At 41.3% G+C, this 20,773-nt stretch overlaps 2 protein-coding genes across 2 annotated transcripts in view; one reads left to right on the forward strand and one right to left on the reverse strand.

Annotated features, from left to right (window-relative positions):
* MED12L (mediator complex subunit 12L) overlaps positions 1-13,185 on the forward strand; it is a 326,027-nt gene extending 312,842 nt beyond the window's left edge. The window contains exons 44-45 of the mRNA XM_032629345.1: positions 10,277-10,358; positions 13,069-13,185. Of these exons, the coding sequence (XP_032485236.1) occupies positions 10,277-10,358; positions 13,069-13,121 (135 nt within the window). The 3' untranslated portion in view covers positions 13,122-13,185. The remainder of the gene's footprint in view (positions 1-10,276; positions 10,359-13,068) is intronic.
* A 2,908-nt stretch (positions 13,186-16,093) lies between these two features.
* The window catches only part of IGSF10 (immunoglobulin superfamily member 10), a 37,947-nt gene continuing 33,267 nt past the window's right edge, over positions 16,094-20,773 (reverse strand). The window contains exon 6 of the mRNA XM_032629344.1: positions 16,094-19,010. Within this exon, the coding sequence (XP_032485235.1) occupies positions 17,102-19,010 (1,909 nt within the window). The 3' untranslated portion in view covers positions 16,094-17,101. The remainder of the gene's footprint in view (positions 19,011-20,773) is intronic.

A 20,773-nucleotide genomic window follows, 5' to 3' on the forward strand; every position in this document is an offset into this window, starting at 1 on the left:
CTCCTTTATCAAAGATAAGGTGACCATATGTGCGTGGGTTTATCTCTGGGCTTTCTATCCTGTTCCATTGATCTATCTTTCTGCTTTTGTGCCAGTACCATACTGTCTTGATTACTGTAGCTTTGTAGTATAGTCTGAAGTCAGAGAGCCTGATTCCTCCAGCTCCGTTTTTCATTCTCAAGATTGCTTTGGCTGTTTGGGGTCTTTTGTGTTTCCATACAAACTGTGAAATTTTTTGTTCTAGTTCTGTGAAAAATGCCAGTGGTAGTTTGATAGGGATTGCATTGAATCTGTAGATTGCTTTGGGTAATAGAGTCATTTTCACAATCTTGATTCTTCCAGTCCAAGAACATGGTATATCTCTCCATCTATTTGTATCTTCTTTAATTTCTTTCATCAGTGTCTTATAATTTTCTGCATAGAGGTCTTTTGTCTCCTTAGGTAGGTTTATTCCTAGATATTTTATTCTTTTTGTTGCAATGGTAAATGGGAGTGTTTTCTTGATTTCGCTTTCAGATTTTTCATCATTAGTGTATAGGAATGCCAGAGATTTCTGTGCATTAATTTTGTATCCTGCTACTTGACCAAATTCATTGATTAGCTCTAGTAGTTTTCTGGTAGCACCTTTAGGATTCTCTATGTATAGTATCATGTCATCTGCAAAGAGTGACGGCTTTAGTTCTTCTTTTCCGATTTGGATTCCTTTTATTTCCTTTTCTTCTCTGATTGCTGTGGCTAAAACTTCCAAAATTATGTTGAATAAGACTGGTGAGAGTGGGCAACCTTGTCTTGTTCCTGATCTTAGTGGAAATGCTTTCAGTTTTTTACCATTGAGGATGATGTTGGCTGTGGGTTTGTCATATATGGCCTTTATTATGTTGAGGAGACTTCCCTCTATGCCTACTTTCTGCAGAGTTTTTATCATAAATGGGTGTTGAATTTTGTCGAAAGCTTTCTCTGCATCTATTGAGATGATCATATGGTTTTTCTCCTTCAGTTTGTTAATATGGTTTATCACATTGATTGATTTGCATATATTGAAGAATCCTTGCATTCCTGGAATAAACCCCACTTGATCACGGTGTATGATCCTTTTAATGTGCTGTTGGATTCTGTCTGCTAGTATTTTGTTGAGGATTTTTGCATCTATGTTCATCAGTGATATTGGCCTGTAGTTTTCTTTCTCTGTGACATCCTTGTCTGGTTTTGGTATCAGGGTGATGGTGGCCTCATAGAATGAGTTTGGGAGTGTTCCTCCCTCTTCTATATTTTGGAAGAGTTTGAGAAGGATAGGTGTTAGCTCTTCTCTAAATGTTTGATAGAATTCGCCTGTGAAGCCATCTGGTCCTGGGCTTTTGTTTGTTGGAAAACTTTTAATCACAGTTTCAATTTCAGTGCTTGTGATTGGTCTGTTCATATTTTCTATTTCTTCCTGATTCAGTCTTGGCAGGTTGTGCATTTCTAGGAATTTGTCCATTTCTTCCAGGTTCTCCATTTTATTGGCATAGAGTTGCTCGTAGTAATCTCTCATGATCCTTTGTATTTCTGCAGTGTCAGTTGTTACTTTTCCTTTTTCATTTCTAATTCTATTAATTTGAGTCTTCTCCCTTTTTGTCTTTATGAGTCTGGCTAATGGTTTATCAATTTTGTTTATCTTCTCAAAGAACCACCTTTTAGTTTTATTGATCTTTGCTATCATTTCCTTCATTTCTTTTTCATTTATTTCTGATCTGATTTTTATGGTTTCTTTCCTTCTGCTAACTTGGGGTTTTTTTGTTCTTCTTTCTCTAATTGCTTTAGGTGCAAAGTTAGGTTGTTTATTCGAGATGTTTCCTGTTTCTTAAGGTAGGATTGTATTAGAGCAATATATTATAATCTAGGCAGCAGCTATTTGTACAAAGGCAGGCATGTTGTGTCATAAGTCTTAAGATGGGCGAATTTATCGCTTAGAGTAATAGATTTCAGGTAATTTCAGAATTAGAAGTTATAGGGATTGTCAGTGATCTTGGATTTTTGTATTATCATAATTCTTCTTTTTTGTGCATACTTTTATTACAGCATACTTATTTATATATCCTTTTAGTCCACATGTTTGTAATTTTGAACAGCTGTGAAGTCAGTCCATTGTCTTTTGCTCTGCTATTACTTGTTCAACCACACCACCTACTGTTGAACATTTAGATTGTTTCCAGTTGCAAAAGTAGTGCTGCTGGGGATATTTTGATATGTATTCTGTTGCTCTTTTTTTTTCTGTCTTCTCACAATAAAAGAAAATAGAAGTATAAGAAAAATGTTCTAATTGTATATCTTCAGAAGAGCAATACCAGAGAGCCTCAGCAATATTAACAAAAATATTATATTTCTTTTTATCATTAGGTACTGTTCCTTTTCTTATTAGTTCTAAGATTTATTATAGATGTTATAAATATATTTATTGTAAACATCTCCAGCAGATCCAGTTTTTGTTACTGGCCAGTGTTCTTCCTCCTCTGTTTGTTTCTTTGCCGGAGACTGGAGTGGTGAGCCAGCTGTTGAAGAGACGCCAGCTCTGATTCATTCACAGCTGCCCTTCATGAAGTCTCAAGGGAGGAGGGATGGTGCTAACACAGCCACCATCTTCCTCATGACTTGCCCTCCTGCTATCTGGCGACAGCCACAAGTTGACAAGTGCTTACTCAGTATGTACAGTGGAGGCTGGCCCTCTGCCCAAGGTCACGGAGCACAGCGATGACATGCCAGGCTTGCTTCCTGCCACCAGATGGCTTAGAATCATCGGAAGCTGTCAAATGGAAAGTAGTAGAAGCATTAGTGAGGTTGTATTTTGTTTGCCAGGGCTGCCGTAACGAGGTCCCACCAAGTGTGTGGCTTAAACAATCGGAAATGTATGGTCTCACAGTTCTGGAGGCTGGAAGTCCGAGATCTGGGTGTCGGCAGAGCTGCTTTCTTCTGAGAGCCCTGAGCCATACCTCTCCCGTAGCTTCTGGTGGTTTACTGGCAATCTATGGCAGTCCTCAGCTCGTAGACACACCACCGGATCTTTCCTATCATCCTCTCCTGACATTCTCCCTGTATATGTGTTTGTGTCCAAATTTCCCTTTTTTTATGAGCACACCAGTCATCAGGTCTCACCCTAGTGACCTCGCTTTAAGTTGACTATCTCTGTAAAGACTATCTCCAAATAAAGTCACTTTCTGAGGTACTGACGGTTAGGACACCAACATATCTTTTTTTTTTTTTTTTGAGGGGGGGACATAATTTAACACGTAACAGAGGTCAAGAGGAATATGAGAAGTTTGGGAAGCTTTGGAGGAGGAGGTTGAATGCAGGGGACCTCGAAAGCCATTTGCAGTTGATTCACTGCTTTTTGACTAGTTCCTTGTCAGTCTGTTTCCTTGTTGACAACAGCAGCTGGGCCTTGTGGGACAGTGGTCATCAACACCCCTATAGGCAGGTTGGTCACTGCTATGAGAAGTGTGAACCTAAGTGACAAAACTAACTTAGAACAGAAGCTAGTGCTTTTTCAGAAAGGGTCATCAAGAAAACAGAGAGAACTTTTCTGTGAAGAAAAAGGAAGTGTAAGAAAAGCCCGTGCTTCCAAATTAAATCTGGAGTTGTCATTTGCTTACTTAAGTCACTTATCTTCTGTGAAGGAAGAGCATCTGGAAAGAGAATGGGTGCCCTTGCTGGAGAATTATATTTGACATCTCTAGCTTTAGCTTTGGTCTAAATTATGGTTCTTGACTTGAAAAATACTTTTAAAGCTCATGAGTAGTTGTTATGATTAAATTGACTCAACTATGTTAGCAGGCCACGATTTTTTCTTTAAAACTGCTTCCAGCTTTTAAGAAAATAATGTTTACACCATCCTGCTCTGTCATATCTTTTCATCGTAAACTTAGGGTGCCCTAGTTGGGTGACCTGGAAAACATGCTAACAGAAAGCTTTAGAAAGTTGGCTTTTTAAATTGACTGATCCTTGTGTCAGTATCATATTATATTGAACATATACTTTTAAAAATTTGCATAATTAGCAGCAGTAGTTACTTAAATAATTGCATTAACTTTTAGTCAAAGGTGGGGTAGAATTGCCATATAATCTTCCTCAAGGAATTCATATGTTGCAGTCAGAGAAATTGAGAAATTTTTCAGGATGCCTCTGGAATTCAGAATTAGCCAGAAAATTTTATTCTCCTTTTCAAATGGAAGAAATTCGGTCCATAGAACTTTATCGAGCCAGGTTGCCTTCCTTTGCATGAATTTGGAATTTTTTTTTTTTCTTTTTTGAAGAGAAAAGAGAAGTAGTATTTATGGAAGGAGGTTGGGGAAGACGTTCTTGGGAGATTTGTGGTAACAGGCCAGATACTTTTAATTTTTTTTTTTTTTTCCCTCCACTAAATACCATGTGCAGATCAAAAAAGAAAAGAAAGGCTCGGTTGAAGTTGCTAGTTAACTTGCAAATGAATGCATACTAAATACTCTGAAATCCACCAGCTGCTGGTCCCCTCTGAGTGTGCCCTCCGGAGCACGAGTCCTTCTGTCCAGGCCCCCAGTGGAGGGCCCTGGGCGGTGCTACAGTCTATTGTGCTAAAGCCGATACGGGTGAAGATTTGTGTTCTGTCCATCAGAGGAAGGCGGATCTGTCTGTGGATCCTGTCAATCGGCAGTGTGGGTTTAAACTAAATGTTGCCTTGGTACTTTGTTCCTTTGCTTACTGATGGTGCAGTCACAGGTGTCAGGACACAGCGGCAGGAGGCAAGGACTGTGTTTACTCACTTTGGTGTCCCTGGAATCCGGAAAAGTACCTGGATTTGGATAACTCATTTGTTGGATGTCACGGCAGTGAAGGAAAAAACCCCACCCATTATCCAAATGCAAAGGAAAACACAGTTCAGAGGGTGAGATGTCTACAGGAGCTCTGAGGCAGCTAAAGGTCCATCACTAACTGAATCAGCCCTGCTGCTGCTGGTCATGGTTAGTCAGTGTCTGCTTCTGCTGCTGAAAAGGATGAGCCACCGTAAGTCAGCTATTCGGAGACAAAAAAGATTCAGTGACATTTATTTAAATAGAAATGATTCATTAGTGATGCATTTTTACCTTAGTAATGATTGAGTAGAAAAGTTAAGTGTTCTTGAATTAATGTGTTGTCACAACAGGGACTGGTCAAAATACATCAAATACATTTTTTTTTTTTTTTTTTTTTGTGGTACACGAGCCTCTCACTGTTGTGGTCTCTCCCGTTGCGGAGCACAGGCTCTGGATGCGCAGGCTCAGCGGCCATGGCTCACGGGCCCAGCCGCTCTGCGGCACGTGGGATCTTCCCAGACCGGGGCACGAACCAGTGTCCCCTACATCGGCAGGCGGACTCTCAACCACTGCACCACCAGGGAAGCCCCCATCAAATACATTTTTAAATTACTTTTTCAGTTCAGCAGAGAATGGTTTGCTGGAGAGTGACTGTGCCACCTTGGCTGGTGTGTGACTGACGTTACCGAGCTCTGTGTTTTGTGCTTGCAGCTGAAGCCTGGGACAGCTCATGCCTCCGAGAAGCTCAAAACACAGAACCCTAGAGAGAGAGAGGCAATTGTCCTGTTATGCCATATTTCATAATAAAGGCATCTACACAGTGCTGAGGGTGCAGTGATTCACTCTTCAGATGCCTGAGGGAGTCACTGAGTGCTTGAGCTGATCTTTGAAGGAGGAGTAAGATTTTTAGGAGTGGGTAGGGTAGGATTAAGGGGAAGGAAGGGTGTTCTAGGAGGAGGGATTAACATCTGCAAAGGTACAGGGGTAAGAGAAACTGGGACCATCTCCTGTGTGGAGAGAGTCCAGAAAACTCGTTCCCTCTTCACTTATCACACTTACGCGGCGAAGGTTCAGTATACACAGATTGTGTTTTTTCGGGCCTCTAGTAAATCTCAATTGACCTATTTATTGACCTGTTTTGGTAAATTAAAAGTTTCAACTGCAACAACAGGGATGATTCCAGAATCTAGCCAAGCATCAGACCCGTGGGGGGGAACCATTTAAAAATACAGGTTCCCAGCACATTTGCCCCAGAAATTCTAATTCAGGGACAAATGTGCTGGAGCAGCCTAGGAGGACCCTAGGAGGATGACTCTTCACATTTCCCCTGGTGGCTTTATGATTCCTTAGCCACTCATTACATATTAACAGAAATAAAATTTTTATGAAAAGTAGGCCTATTTATCAAAATGAAAACTTAGAAGAATGACATTGTTTTACATTTTCGAAGCTTTCTTTGACGTCTGAGTTAATAGAAGACATTCAGTTTGTTGCGACGTCACACACTGTGTAGCAGCTGGAAAACTGCATTGTATACAACCGAGAGAATGAAAGTGAAAAAAGTAAATACTGCCTTAATATTACTGTGAAAATGGTTTTGACCTTGCAGATACCCCAGTAGACTCTTGGGGTCCCCCAGGCATACTGTGTCTTAAGGCCATCCAGCAGACCACCCATCACTCCCCTCGCCACCCCCCCATCACACACACACACAAGCTTCCCTGGGCACCTAGTTACCACCTTGACTCCTCAAAATAAGGAATCTGATAGATCACTACGGTGTTCTGTTCTATAAATTACTCTGTTTGAAGCAGACTTTAAATGAACATAAAGAAGGCAGCTAAGTATTTGTTGAATAAATGAATGTTAAATATTTATGTACTGTGTACCTTTAATCAGCTGATAAATTAAGATTAGATGCCTTTGCAGCCATTTAGAAAATCTGATTATTTTCAAATAAATTAATATTTGGAAACTAAAAGTTCTAACTAAGGATAGCACTGGATCATGGTTATTGAGCTCTGAATCCAGAAACCTGTCTGAATTCCAGCCCCAGTACTTAAAACAGGGATCATGGGCAAATGACAGAAGCCCTCAGAGCCTCAGTTTCTTCATCTGAAAGTGAGAATAACAGCAGTAAAGGTTCACGATCCCTTATATTTATTTCCAAAATTCAGACACCTCTAAAAATGGAAATTTTCTTTGAAATTTCACTGAACAGGCAAACCTGACCTGAATTCCTTTGGTAGGAAAAACTCACCTGAATGGACTTGAAGCTCTTTTCATTTATTTTACCTGATCGGACTATTTATTTTCCTGCAGAAATTAGTATGTTTGATTATGGAGTACTTCGTAGACCTTGATTAGTCTGTGTATTATGAATGTTTCATAGTTAAGTCAGATAGGCATTGAATTCCGAAACACATCTGCCCCAAGGACTTCAGATGAGAGACTTAGGATAGGTCTTTCCACGTCAGGATTAAATGGGCTAATGTATACCTATAATGTCTAGAACATCGCCTAGTACCTAGCACCATATTAGGTTTCGTTAAATAAGTAGGGTGATATTTCCATACAGATTGCCAACAAACCCATGAAAGAATGCTCGACATCACTAATTATTAGAGAAATGCAGATCAAAACTATAATGAGCTATCACCTCACACCAGTCAGAATGGCCATCATCAAAAAATCTAGAAACAACAAATGCTGGAGAGTGTGTGGAGAAAAGGGAACACTCTTGCACTGCTGTTGGGAATGTGAATTGGTTCAGCCACTATGGAGGACAGTATGGAGGTTCCTTAAAAAACGAAAAATAGAACTACCATACGACCCAGCAATCCCAGTACTGGGCATATACCCTGAGAGAACCATAATTCAAAAAGAGACATGTACCACGATGTTCGTTGCAGCTCTATTTACAATAGCCAGGACATGGAAGCAACCTAAGTGTCCATCAACAGATGAATGGATAAAGAAGATGTGGCACATATATACAATGGAATATTACTCGTCCATGAAAAGAAACGAAATTGAGTTATTTGTAGTGAGGTGGATGGACCCAGAGTCTGTCATACAGAGTGAAGTAAGTCAGAAAGAGAAAAACAAATACTGTATGCTAACACACATATATATGGACTCTAAAAAAAAGATTTAAAAAAAATGGGTATGAAGAATCTAGGGGCAGGACAGGAATAAAGAGACAGACGTAGAGAATGGACTTGAGGACGTGGGGAGGGGGAAGGGTAAGCTCAGACGAAGTCAGAGAGTGGCATGGACTTATATATTCACTACCAAATGTTAAATAGATATAGCTAGTGGGAAGCAGCCGCATAGCACAGGGAGATCAGCTCCGTGCTTTGTGACCGCCTAGAGGGGTGGGAGGGAGATGCAAGAGGGAGGAGATATGGGGATATATGTATATGTATAGCTGATTAACTTTTTTATAAAGCAGAGACTAACACACCATTGTAAAGCAATTATACTGCAATAAAGATGTTAAAAATAAAAAATAGGGTGATATTTCCAAATAAGTGTGGAAACCCCTGAATAGGAAAGAAAGCTCTTCTTATTTTACTAACATTTCCACATCAATGAAAGATGAGTTTTTGTTTTCTTTTCTCCTCTTGAGTTGGGCAATAGGAAAAAAAAAAAAAAAAGGAAAAGTGCTATTTTCCTGCTTTGTATCAGCAAAAATAGTAACTTTGGTGGAAGTGTACCTTCCTTGTTATTTGGAAATTGAAGGCACTTTAGAATTTGTGATTCTGTTCGTTTTTATTGAGCACCTACTATGTGCCTGGCAAGCTGGATACTAGGGCTACATAAGGGAATAAGCCCAAGTCTGTCCGCAGTCACCCATAGTCTAATGGGAGAGAAATAGTTGAGAGCCAGTGGTCATGCCAAATACTCGGTTTTAAAAGAATTAACCCGGCAATGCCTTCTAATTTAGGATTGCCAAATAAAATACAGGACTCACAATTAGTTTGAGGTGCAGGTGAACAATGATTAACTCTTTAGTAGAATTATGTACCAAATATTGCATGGGACATACTTATACTAAATGCAGTATTTGTCCTACGCAATATTTGGGACATACTTAGAACCAAAAAATTATTTATCGTTTATCTGAAATTCACATTTAAGGACACTCTGTATTTTCATTTGCTAAATCTGGCAACCCTAACTACGGTCCTGGGCTGTTTTCAACCATATTGGCAAGCTCTGAGTAGGAAATAGATATTGCACTCATATTGGGTAATTGAGTTTTTAAAAGAAGACTATTTATAGAGGTATGGGCAGGGTTAAAGGACACTAAGGAGGACGAAACAGCCGGGGCTGGAAGCAGTTACTACCCCCAGGTCCCAGAGGGGCAAGAAGGAAAGAAACAGAGAGGGCCGCTGACAGGCGCCATGGCCATCCCAGGGTGAGATGCGTTCCACCAGCACAGACCCAGTAGGAAGGAAATTGGCAAAAAAAAACCAAAAACCAAACCCAATACTTTATTCTGCTCCCTCCCGACTTCACTCTGCTCCTGTCCTGCAATCTTGGGAGTGCCCCTGCCCTCACTAGAGGCCGGGAGGCCAGGGGGCCGGCACTCCATAGCCAGGTGGGTAGGGGATGGGCCTATGGAGGTAAGTTAATTCATTCCGATGTGTATCTGATTAAGATATCCTTGCATCAGAACACATCCTTTGCTACAACAGTGATAAGCCAGGGGGAAAGAAGGTGGGGAGGGACAGAAAGGAAAAACGAAAAGGAAGAACAGAGTGACAGTCTGCAATTTGAAGGTCAAGGAAAAGGTGAATCAGCACCATGAATGATTTTAATCAAAGGTAATTTTGTTTCCGCCAAATAGGTTCTTTTTCCCCTCTTTGGAGTAACCACCTCGATTTCCTATATCAACTTAATGGCTAGAACCAGGGCACTTGGGCCCTCATATTATGCCGGCACGTGTACGACCCTGGAAGGCAGCACCGCCTTAACGTGTGGTCCTTGGTGCCTCCCTGGACTCGCCCCCTCCCGACCTTCATCCTCCATCAGGCAGCAGTCCCAGATGAGTCCAGGCCCCTGCGCTGCTCACCACGCTCTTGTCTCCATTCGCCCAGGGCCAGGCCTGTGGTGCTTGACCCAATCCTCCCACCAGACAGCTTTCAGTTTGCTGATGCAAATGGTTTGTAACATGGTGATACTAACTAGCCAGCTGGTGAAGGCTGAGGTAACAAGAATGTGTGAACCACTGGGCACGGCTGGGCTCCTTCCTCAGGGCTCTCCCAGCAAAGGCTAGGTCACCCCCCGGAGACGGGTTTTGGAATGGATGGGGCACTTTCAGGTTACGCCCAGGTGTCGACCAGGGTTGGCTGAAGATCAGTGTCGGCGCACTGGGTGTGGTCCTGCGCAGGGCTTCAAAGTGCGCTGCAGACCTTCTGCTCTCGTCTGTGCTGAGCGCTGAGTTCCCTCCTTTCTCTGGATTACAGTTTCCCAGGCAAGGCTTGCAGCAGACCCAGCAACAGCAGCAGACAGCCGCTCTGGTGCGGCAGCTCCAGAAGCAGCTTTCCAGTAAGTACCCTCCGTCAGGAACAGATGGCTCCCAGGACGTGAAAAACAAGCCAGTGAGCAAAACACAGGTGGCAGCTCCTCAAAAACTGTCTTCCTTGGTGCCGTTTTCATGTTCGTTTTAAGTCCAGGCCGTTCTCATTTTGTTGGTGTTGGTTTGAATGCTTCTTTTCCGGGAAAGGCCCAGTCTTTTCCTTGAGTTCAGCGAGGATGTTTTCCTGTTGCTTCTCTTTGAATCTGGGAATGTTTCTTTCCAGCTGGGGGCCCTGTGGAACGGCAGGTGCTTTTCTGATAAAGCTAGATGTCCCAGAGAGCAACTTGGCTGATACCCTCCAGTGTACGATGGAACAGGATAGGTGCCCCCCCTGCCCCCAAGACTCGGATATGGAGAGGCCAGCACCAGACCTATCCCCTGGTCACTAGGGCCATGGCTGCTCTTACCACGGCACCACCCTGCCCTTCCTGATAGCGACTAAGAGAAATCCAGACCTGTAACGTGGCAGGTGGCATCGCAGGACAGTGTTTCTCCCCAGTTAATCTTGCTGCCGTGCTGGCGTGCTACCTTTCTAGGGCGCATGCCGACAACCCATTTCATCGGACCTCATCCCAGTGCCAGCAGCCTGCTCCCATGAATCCAGTCGCCCTGTGCTGGAGTCACGGGATGGGCAAACTCTTTTAGAAGTGGGAGCGAGGCCCCTGTGATGCAAAGAATATTGGCCTGGAAGTCAGGAGACCTAAATTCTGCTGCCAACTCTGTCACCATTATCTGGGTCATGCAGTTTTTCATCCATACAGCAAACAGGGAGGCTAGCAATTTCTCGATTCTGTGCTTCTGAGGTACAGAGCGATGAACAGCGAGTTCTGAAGGCAGTGGTGTGGCTCTGGTGGAAGATTGTAGGGAAAAGGGTCAGTTTATGACTGAGAGAGAGGGGCAGCTTGGCTCTAGTCTTAATTTCCTGCCTGCTGCTGTCCGTGTGTTTTCCTGGGCAGAGGGAACACCTCTCTTATGCCCTGTGTCTCTCCGAGGGCATAACCAAGGTCTGTTGTTGTTGTTCTTGTTGTTGTTTTCCTTTAAAAATATTTCCCTCAGTTAAGTCATGTCAGTCTTTTCCAAGAACTGTTCAATCGGTGTGGTCTATTAAACACACGTGTGGTTTAAATTTCACTGTGTTTCATCAGCTCCAGAGTTCACATTTTTAATTTTTTTATATTTGGCTGCACTGGGTCTTCACTGCTGCACGCGGGGTTTCTCTAGCTGCGGCGAGCGGGGGCTACTCTTCGTTGTGGTGCACGGGCTCTAGGCGCGCAGGCTTCAGTAGTTGTGGCGCACGGGCTTAGTTGCTCCGCGGCATGTGGGATCTTCCCGGACCGGGGCTCAAACCCGTGTTCCCTGCACTGGCAGGCGGATTCTTAACCACTGTGCCACCAGGGAAGTCCCAAGAGTTCATATTTTTGCATGGCTAAAGAGAATATAATTTTAAGGTAGAGACAACATGTTATATTTTAATTTTTTTTTCTAGTGATTGGAGGTATGTACCTACGATTTTTATGGAGTAGCACCTATCTGGGGAGCATACTCTTGGTTCCTATTTCCAAGGGCTCACAGAATGCAGGTTTTTTTGTTGTTTTTTTTTTTGCGGGGGGCGGGTTGCCATCATTTCTGGAGCACTTTCTTGGACCAGTGAATTTTTTGCCATCATTTCTGGAGCACTTCCTTGGACCATGGGTCCAGTCATGGACCCATGACTTTACATTTATTAATTCACTTGATTTCCTAAACCACCTCATGCGCCGAGGTGTTATTGCTATTCCCGTATTACAGATGAGGAAACAACTAAAGAACAGGGACATTTTCCCGTTTGCCCAAGGTTACTCGGCTAGCAGCTGGGACTAAAACTCAGACTGTCTCCTTCCAGAGCCCACCTCTTGACCACAACATATAGTCTGATGCCTGACATGAGCAGTGATGCCGGCCTCCTTTGTTGAATAAGGGCAACTAAGCTGAGCTGCCCACTGCACAGCTCCAGCCGGCTGCATTTCTGCCATAATCCGTGTGAATGGGGCCTTTGGATTTGAATAGTCCCACCAGAGTTGTGCAAGCAGTAGCTATGTCTAAGCCTGTGTCATTGTTTTGAACCTACTCACTGTTCTTTATTTGTCCAGGTGTGCACATAGACACACGTGCACAGGCAGACACTCGCGTCACACACACAGCCTCTCTCTCCCATGCATACACTCTTGCACGGTTCTCTCTGATGTATCTATCCATGGCCATTTGCAGAAAATTGCCCCTTTCAAGCTACTTCTCTCACCTACTATAACGTCAGTGTCAAAGTAGAATCTCTGATGTGCTTTTATGAAGTTTCCAGAACTTTTCATGTTTTATGATACTTACAGTCCTTTTTTATGTTAGTATTGAGACGTTTGTTAGCTCAGGGATACAGACTTTTGATGGGCCAATGACCTTCATCCCAAGGCCTCTTGCTGGCCGTTGTGGGACTCTGATGTAGAGGTGGCCCCTCTGCAGAATGAATCGAGCAGTGGTATTAAGACCTTGGCTGCACAGGTGTCTGGGCTAGTGTTATACTTCCTGACCAGTCAGTCTGCTTTCAGTACCAGCCTCAGGAATAGAGGAACAGTGACAAGAGCGTGCCACCGATCTGTGGCATAATTTTGCGTCTGCAATTTTATTGGATTTTCTTTTTCTCATTAGGTAACCAGCCACAGCAAGGAGTGACGCCCTACGGGCATCCTTCACACTTCTGAGTCTGGAAGAGGACAAAGACATGAAGTTTTTTGTTTGCACTGAAAAATAGAAAATCACATTTAATGCATTAGTCACCTTTAGAAACGTCCCTTTGTTCTTTCATTTCTTTGGCGTTTTCCTATATTTTACGCTACATTTCATACAAAGGCGTTTAAACAAAATGTAAAGGAAAAGGTGTGGTTTGGTTTTGTTTCATTCAATTTGAAAGTAGGTTTAAAAATGTGGATCATGTGGGCCTACGCCAGGAAGAGTTTGGTAGCAGACCTTTTGAAATTGGTGCTTTTATTGAATCTCGTAGTTATAGAAAGAATGGATTATGGTGGATTTAAAATATTTATGGATTCATTAATGATGAAGTTCGGTTTGGGGGGTTTTTTTTTTGCACACTGTGCCGGACCAAACTACTGATTTGAAAGGCATGTCAGATCTTGACAGGAAAGCGACCCATTTATTCTGCGTTCACCTTTGGTGGCAAAGTGGACATTTATTTGCATTGCTCTAATTTGAAACGTTTGTAATTTCTTAAGCACTTTATGAACTTTGTTCTTATTTATGTAGGATTTTTCTTTGCTTTTGTTGTGGTCAAAAGGTGCTGAAACAGATTGTTGCTTAGTACTTAAACTTCTTAGACCAAGAACTTAAACCAAGGCTTCTGTGAGAGCCACCCTAAGGTACGTGGAAGCCTGTTAGAAGTAGCTGTACTACTAAATTTGTTTTCAGTGGCGAGATCATTGACCAGAGTCTTTGTGAAGGTACAACATGTAAATTCTAAAGGCCGGAACGAACCACAGTGGAATTGTTCCAATTATTTGCCAGATTTGGCAAAAATGACTCTGTCCAGTTTTGGTTCTCCTGAACCTTATGCCAACTTGAGAAAAAAAATCTCGCAGCTGGCCTGAGATTCCACAGTGCTCAAACTTGACATGGTTTCCAGAGAATCTGGCCCCCAAGTCCAGGGGGGCTCCGGTTTTCATAAGAGATGTATTTGCTGTTTATTTTGTATGGTAAGTATTTGCTATTTTGAATTTAACTATTAATGTTGGTGTCTGTCTTGGTTGTGTATTGCATATACTGTATTTATAAATTGGTGCAAAAAGCACAAGTAAAGTAAATTATACATCAAATTTATTATAAAGAAATAGTAACTATTTTAACTTTGTTCAAGTATGTGGTAATTTGCTCCTATTAGAGTGAAAAATACAGTAAATTATTATCAGTTTGTGTAACTTAAGAGTATTCCATATAATATTTTTTTAGATTTAGATGCATAAAATTTTGAATGTGAAAATTGCAGGGCATTTTAAAACATGTGGGGGATATTTTCCCATGTTCTGTGTTAATTCATTTTCTTTTGCCATATGAATTTACATGTAACGTAGTCGAGCATACTGTGAATAGATTTGTCTATAATGAGCAAACCATGTAGAACTACTTTTTTTAAATGTAGCTGGTACAACTTTAGTAGATCATTTCCTTTGCAAATCATTATATAAATAATTTATATCTTCCCAGGTGAGTTACTCATTGCAAAATTTGACTCATGCAAATGACCTCAAATACATGTCCGCTTACTTTGCTGTGGCAGCATCCATGTGAACTGCTTTGTACACTGTGAAACGATTTCGCTCCAGCCCGCTCATTTCATGTTTACTCTGGGTTGGAAAAGACTTTGCCAAAACATTAAAGACCATTCTTTTCACTAAATTAACATGTTCTATCTGCTTTCAGAAGATGAATCTTGACATTTCAGCTGGTTTTGTATATCAGGGTTTTTTTTTTGGTTTTTGGTTTTTTCCCTCTTGAGAGTCATACTTAGAGTTCATGAAGTTATTTTTTCTTCAGAGTAATCTGTCATATAATGACTGCCTTGGCAAAACAACTGAAATGTGAATGTCGTGCCTAGTGAGTACCAGTCATGTTCTGTCCTGATTGTTGTTTTACTTCTTCTCAAGAATTACTGGTGTTTAAAATGCCACCTTTCAGTTTGAACCATATATATTTGTAGCTCAATATTGCAAACAGAAGTAAGACTGTTTCAAGAATGAGTGTTATAATTGCATAGCATTTGTATGCACTTTATATTTTGCAGAAGTTAGTGAAATTAATTTATTAATCATTTTGCACTTGAAAGCTGTGGGACATAGCTTTTTGTTGCTGTCGGCTCCTTTTTTTTTCAGGTGGGAAAGCTAAGATATGGTAAGGCCCTATAATTCGACGATTCTACAGAGAGTTGAGGAAAAACCTAGAACTGGTTTTCCCCTGTGTCCTATACAGAGAGAAACTGGAATTTTCAATCTATTCTTATCATATTTCCTCCCATTTAATCCTCTCTCCTGAGAGTTTTCTTTTTCTTTTTTAGAATATGCATTGATTTGTCTTGAAATGATCACAAAGGAAAGCCCTGTCCTTCGGCAGAACCTGGTAATTTGCTTGGTGAGACAAAGAGGAAATTATCTTAGGATAAGATGGAGACCCCAGTTCCCCTTAAAGACTTTGAAATAGAATGGAGTTGGACATAAGAAGCCCTTAGATATACCTGTTTACATAGTAGGCTTCTTCCTAATAGGGTTACATTTGTCCTCTGTTTTTTATTCCTCTTGGTCCGGAAGTAGAATGAGATCACTGTTAGAATGAGTAGCCCTTGACCGCTTATGGCCACAGGATACCAACATCAAAGAAAGAACGTAGGAATCGGGTCACCTCTTTAGGTGGGGCAAGCTGAAAGTTGGTGTGATGAAAACAAAATGAAGTGAGTCCCCCCCGCCCTCTGTCTCAACTGATTGACAGGGAAAAATGTAGTTCTCGGTTTTGTGTGCTGAGCTATCTATCTGAGCAAGACCTATGGCATTTTCTTCTTTTTCATTTATTAAGTCTCCTATAAGTCTTCTTAAATAATAGGCAAATATTTGAATAGATGCTGGAGAAATTACACTGGAAAATCCTAGTCTCTAGAGTTAGAAAAGCTGAATCATATTGTCCCTTAAATTAATTCAGGTTGAATTAAGCATGTAATATAAATAAATTCAGTGAATTACAAAAAGCAACATTTTGTATAGGGTTGATCAAATTTTAACTACAGTGAAACTCCATTGTATGTATTCGGTCTAGATTTTCCCAAACATTTCCCTGTCACACAGGATTATCACCTTATAGAATAGACACTCATAGAGCAATGATTCCTCCTAAGAAAATTTTTCCTTATAAACAAACAGTTCCAAACCAGGGGTGCCTGAGCTAGATTTTGAAGTTATAAAGAAGTTTGTGTATTTGAAAAGCTTTTTAATGGCTTTATTTGGGATAGATGTAATCAACCCCCTTTTCACATTTTATGATGTGCAGGTGTTGTTGCTTTCTTACAAGTGGAAATTCAGCCTGCGTTTATTTTTAAATGCAGTTATTAAAACATTTTTTTCTATTCCCCATCAATGAAAATTTTCAGTGTGCACAAAATGGTGAATCATAAAACAGTTCAGCGCTTATTTTCTGTGGGTTTTAGTAAAATATTTATAAACTGACCACAGTATTTATACATCAGGATGACAAATTTACATCGACCGCAAATTTAATCATCTTTTCCATTGTGTCTGTCCTCAGCGCCATGCTTGTAACATTGATTAATAGAAGGTGGACACTAGGCAAATGGTAATGAAAAGAAAAAAAGTCCATTCTTTAATGAAGAATTCAGGTACATTATCCACTTGTTATTTTATGGTCGATCGTTTTCTCTTAATGTTCATTGTTATTTGTTGGCAAAATAAAAGTGCCTTAAGTTAAAAGTTTGTTTTGACATCCATTATAAAAAAAAATCAGTATCAGTTCATAATGCATTTATTTACAAGTCCTTTTTTTTGCATGTCTATTATAATATTGTAAGTGTATTCAAATTCATTTACATGCCTATGGCTGCCTTTGATTAAACTTCTTCCAAAAAGTAAATTCTGTCCAGATGTTGACTTTGTTCAGGTAGTTTTATTTTCTGTCAGATTACTTGGATGTAAGTTGTTGCGTAATCACTTCCAAGTGGATTCTTTGCTGTGCATCTGTATATCCCAGAATCTGAGGTTTGAGGATTCTGAATGACTAGGGTACCTTGTGGGTGAAAACGTTGAATTCCATGTGTCCTCCCTTCGTGTGCCCCTGAGAACAGGGAGTGGTCAGGCATCTCCCATGTGATTTCTGGCTTGGGGACTCCCAGGGCCACACAGCGGAGCTGAACGGCCACGCCTGTCCTTGTGAGGACGTTCCTGGGTAGGCGATTTGTAATTCGGGGAGGGTAGGCCACAACCATTACTGGAAGAGTAATCAGTGCATGGCCAATACTGTTTTGAGCCTTACAAACGTAGCTTCCTCTGTCATAAGCTGTTGCCTCTTTGATGACCAAGGTGCCATTTTCATGCAGTATGTATTTTCCACTGATCTGAGGCGTGTCTATTACGTAACCACTTGGCACAGTCCATTTGATACGTGGCTTAGGGCTTCCATCAGAGACACAGTGCAACGATAGAGTGTCTCCACTGATACTGTAAACTGTTCCTCGTGCATAAGTGACAATCACTGGCTTTTGGCCAATTTCTAATACAATTAATTTCTCAATATAGCCAACTTTATTTCTTGCTGTACACCGATATTTTCCTGTATCGTCCCGAGTCATTTTAGAAATGATAAAAGAGCCGTTACTTGCTATTAGATACTGAGAATTGTTTTGTCCCTTGGGAAATTGTGTGCCATTTGGTAAAATCCAGATTATTTCAGGTGGTGGGTTTCCATCAACAGAGCAATTCAATGCTGTGGACTTTCCAAGCTGGGCAACGATTTTTTCATTATGTGGATTTCTGAACGTCGGTCTTCTCAGCATTTCCAGTACTTCTAACTGTACCACCAGCACACTCTCTCCTCCTTCATTCCGAGCCACACAGGTAAAATTGGCTGCATCTGAAAGCCTCACATTCCTAATTTCCAGCGTTCCATTTTTATGGACTGTGATTCTGCTTCCATAGTACGGAACTGTGAGGAAAATATTGTCTGGCATGATCCACATGATTTGAGGAGATGGTGTCCCTTCGGCTCTGCAGTCAAAGTGTTTTTTGGAATGCCTCACCGCCATGGCTTTAATGGTGGTTTTATCTGTATACAGACCATTGATTAATGGAGGTTTGGAGACAACGTCCAGTTTGTACATTTTGGTGTCATCCCCACTGGGATTTCGTGCCACACATACGTACTCTCCGGAATCGAGCAGTTTCACTCTGTTGATAGACAAAGACCCATTGGCATGAAATGCGTACCTGTCCTTAGAGAATGAAATCATGTCATTGGAAGGCAGCAACCAAAATACTTTTGGCTTGGGTTCCCCAGTGACCTCACAGTCAAGGACGGCTGTGTCTCCAGCCTTGACTCTCGTGTTGGTCTTGTAACCCTGCCGGATCCGTGGGGCGGCTGTTATGACTGTTACGTGGACTTTCATTTCATCCTTCCCTAGAGTGTTCTGGGCATGGCAAGTGTAATCTCCTTCCTCTGCCATCCCAACTCTGTTGAAGTATAAGGTTCCATTGTCGAAGAGGGTGAACCTCCTGGTGCTGTGGCCACTGTCGTCGGCCTGCATGGCGTTATTTATCATTGTCCCATCAGGCAGACTCCAGGATATCTCGGGCACTGGTGAGCCGGAAGCCATGCAATCGACTTGGAAGTCTTTCCCGTGAAAAACTTGCTTTTTAAAATGTTGCTTGTGGTCAATTTTGGCAGGTTTCCGTCTTAGGCTGACGTGCATCAGGGTCAGATCGTCCCCCATCTTGTTTCTCGCCACACACAAGTAGTCTCCGCCGTCTTTTTCTGTTACTGATCCAATAAACAGGGATCCATTTGGGTAGACTTGGATGCGGCTGCCCATTCTGAGGAAAGGAGACGGATTGAGTATGCAGGTATTAACAAGGAGTGGGAGACTTATTTACACAGGATTAGCTTTATGGACATTTTCTTAAACTGTTGGAATGGAATTAAAATCACTGTCTTTTAAACTATTCTGAAAGATGAAATTAGCTGAACAGATACGGTTTAGTGCAGACAAGCACTATGTCTTAGATGGACTTCAAACGAATCTCCTCTGCATTTCAATTAAAAAGAATTTTCATGGTGACGAGAATATTAGAAATACCAGTTTCCTAGACCCATGACTGTCTTGACCACTTTACACATCAAATGATCATTTTGTGATATACATCAGTAAAGAACAACTTTCATACAAATTTACTTGCTCAGAAAAGATACCAGGTTTTCCTTTTTAAAGAGATATTAGTAATCAGTTATTTGGTTAGAAAATGAGTTTTACTTTTTTTTATAAAGAGAGGAAATGCCAAGGTAAGACCCATTAGAAGCTTACTAAAGCATCTGTCTCTGCAGGCAGCTGTACCGTGACTCTGGTCTCTGCATTACATTGAACTCCGTGAAGACCATTTTTCTCTCTGAAGCCACTACACAGCCTGCTATTACCACATTGAACCATCAGGTGGCAGATCTTTCCTGGTAAAACCAAATCTAGTTTTTCAAAAAGACCAGTGGAAACTAACTGCTAAAAACGCAATCAAAAACACCCATAGGTGGAAATCTCCGTACATGTTTTTCTTCCTAGTTCTTTGGCAACATGAGCTAAGCAGGTGGGTGAAATGAGAGAGAAAAGTGTGGATGACCTTTCATAGCATAACTGCTAAGCAAGTCAAACAGCCTCAAGTCATTTTTCACCTTCAAGAAAACATACCATAAGTAGGAAGAGTATTTGTTGTAGGACAACTTACAAGTGCTGATATTCTTTTTTTTTTTTTTCCCTCAAGCCTGGAGAGAACTTGTCTTGCATATAAACCAAAGGAAGGTCATCATAATGGATGCACTTAAAAAAAGGAATGGAAACTACAAGGGTCTTTGCATTCATTTTTTAATCTTTAGGTAGTTCCCCACTATACAGCCAAAAAAAAAAAAAAATACTTAGATAGACATAGTAACTTGCCCTTTTCACCATGCTACACTGCCACCTGCTATCATTCTTTCCTAATGCTTTCTAAGAGCTGTTTCTCAAACTCGGGTGCACATTAAAATCATTTGTATAAAATAGTGCTGTTGCCTGGGTCCCACCTCCAGAATTTCTGACTTAATTGGTGTGGAATGTGACCTTGGCCTCAGGACTCAGTTTTCCAAATGACTCTCATGGGCAGCAGAGTCTAAGAACCACTGCTCTAAATCTTGGTATTTAATGCAGTTCCCTCATTACCTGCATCAGAATTACATGGGGTCTAATTTAAGATGCATATTTCCTGGTTTCACTGTTCAGAGATTCTGATCCAATAGATCTAGCCAGGGATCCAGGAACCCACTCTTTGACAAACTTCCCGGGTGACTTTATGAACATTGAAGTTTGCGAAAGAGTCTCAAATTTGAGTGTGTGCTGTAATCATCTGGACAGCTTTTAAGAACACAGATTGCGTGTCAAAACACAGAATCGGAATCAAGTTCTCAGGCGATGCTAATGCTCTTGGTAGGAGGACAACCCTCTGAAAACCAATGACTCAAAATGACCTTTCCTCACCCCCAAATCTGATGCATCTGGAAGTTGTAATATATAAAAAGAGAACTGTAACTGTTTCCTTTTATAAACTGATATTTT

This window comes from Phocoena sinus, chromosome 4 (genome assembly GCF_008692025.1).
Source record: "Phocoena sinus isolate mPhoSin1 chromosome 4, mPhoSin1.pri, whole genome shotgun sequence".
In the NCBI taxonomy this organism is placed as follows: domain Eukaryota; kingdom Metazoa; phylum Chordata; class Mammalia; order Artiodactyla; family Phocoenidae; genus Phocoena; species Phocoena sinus.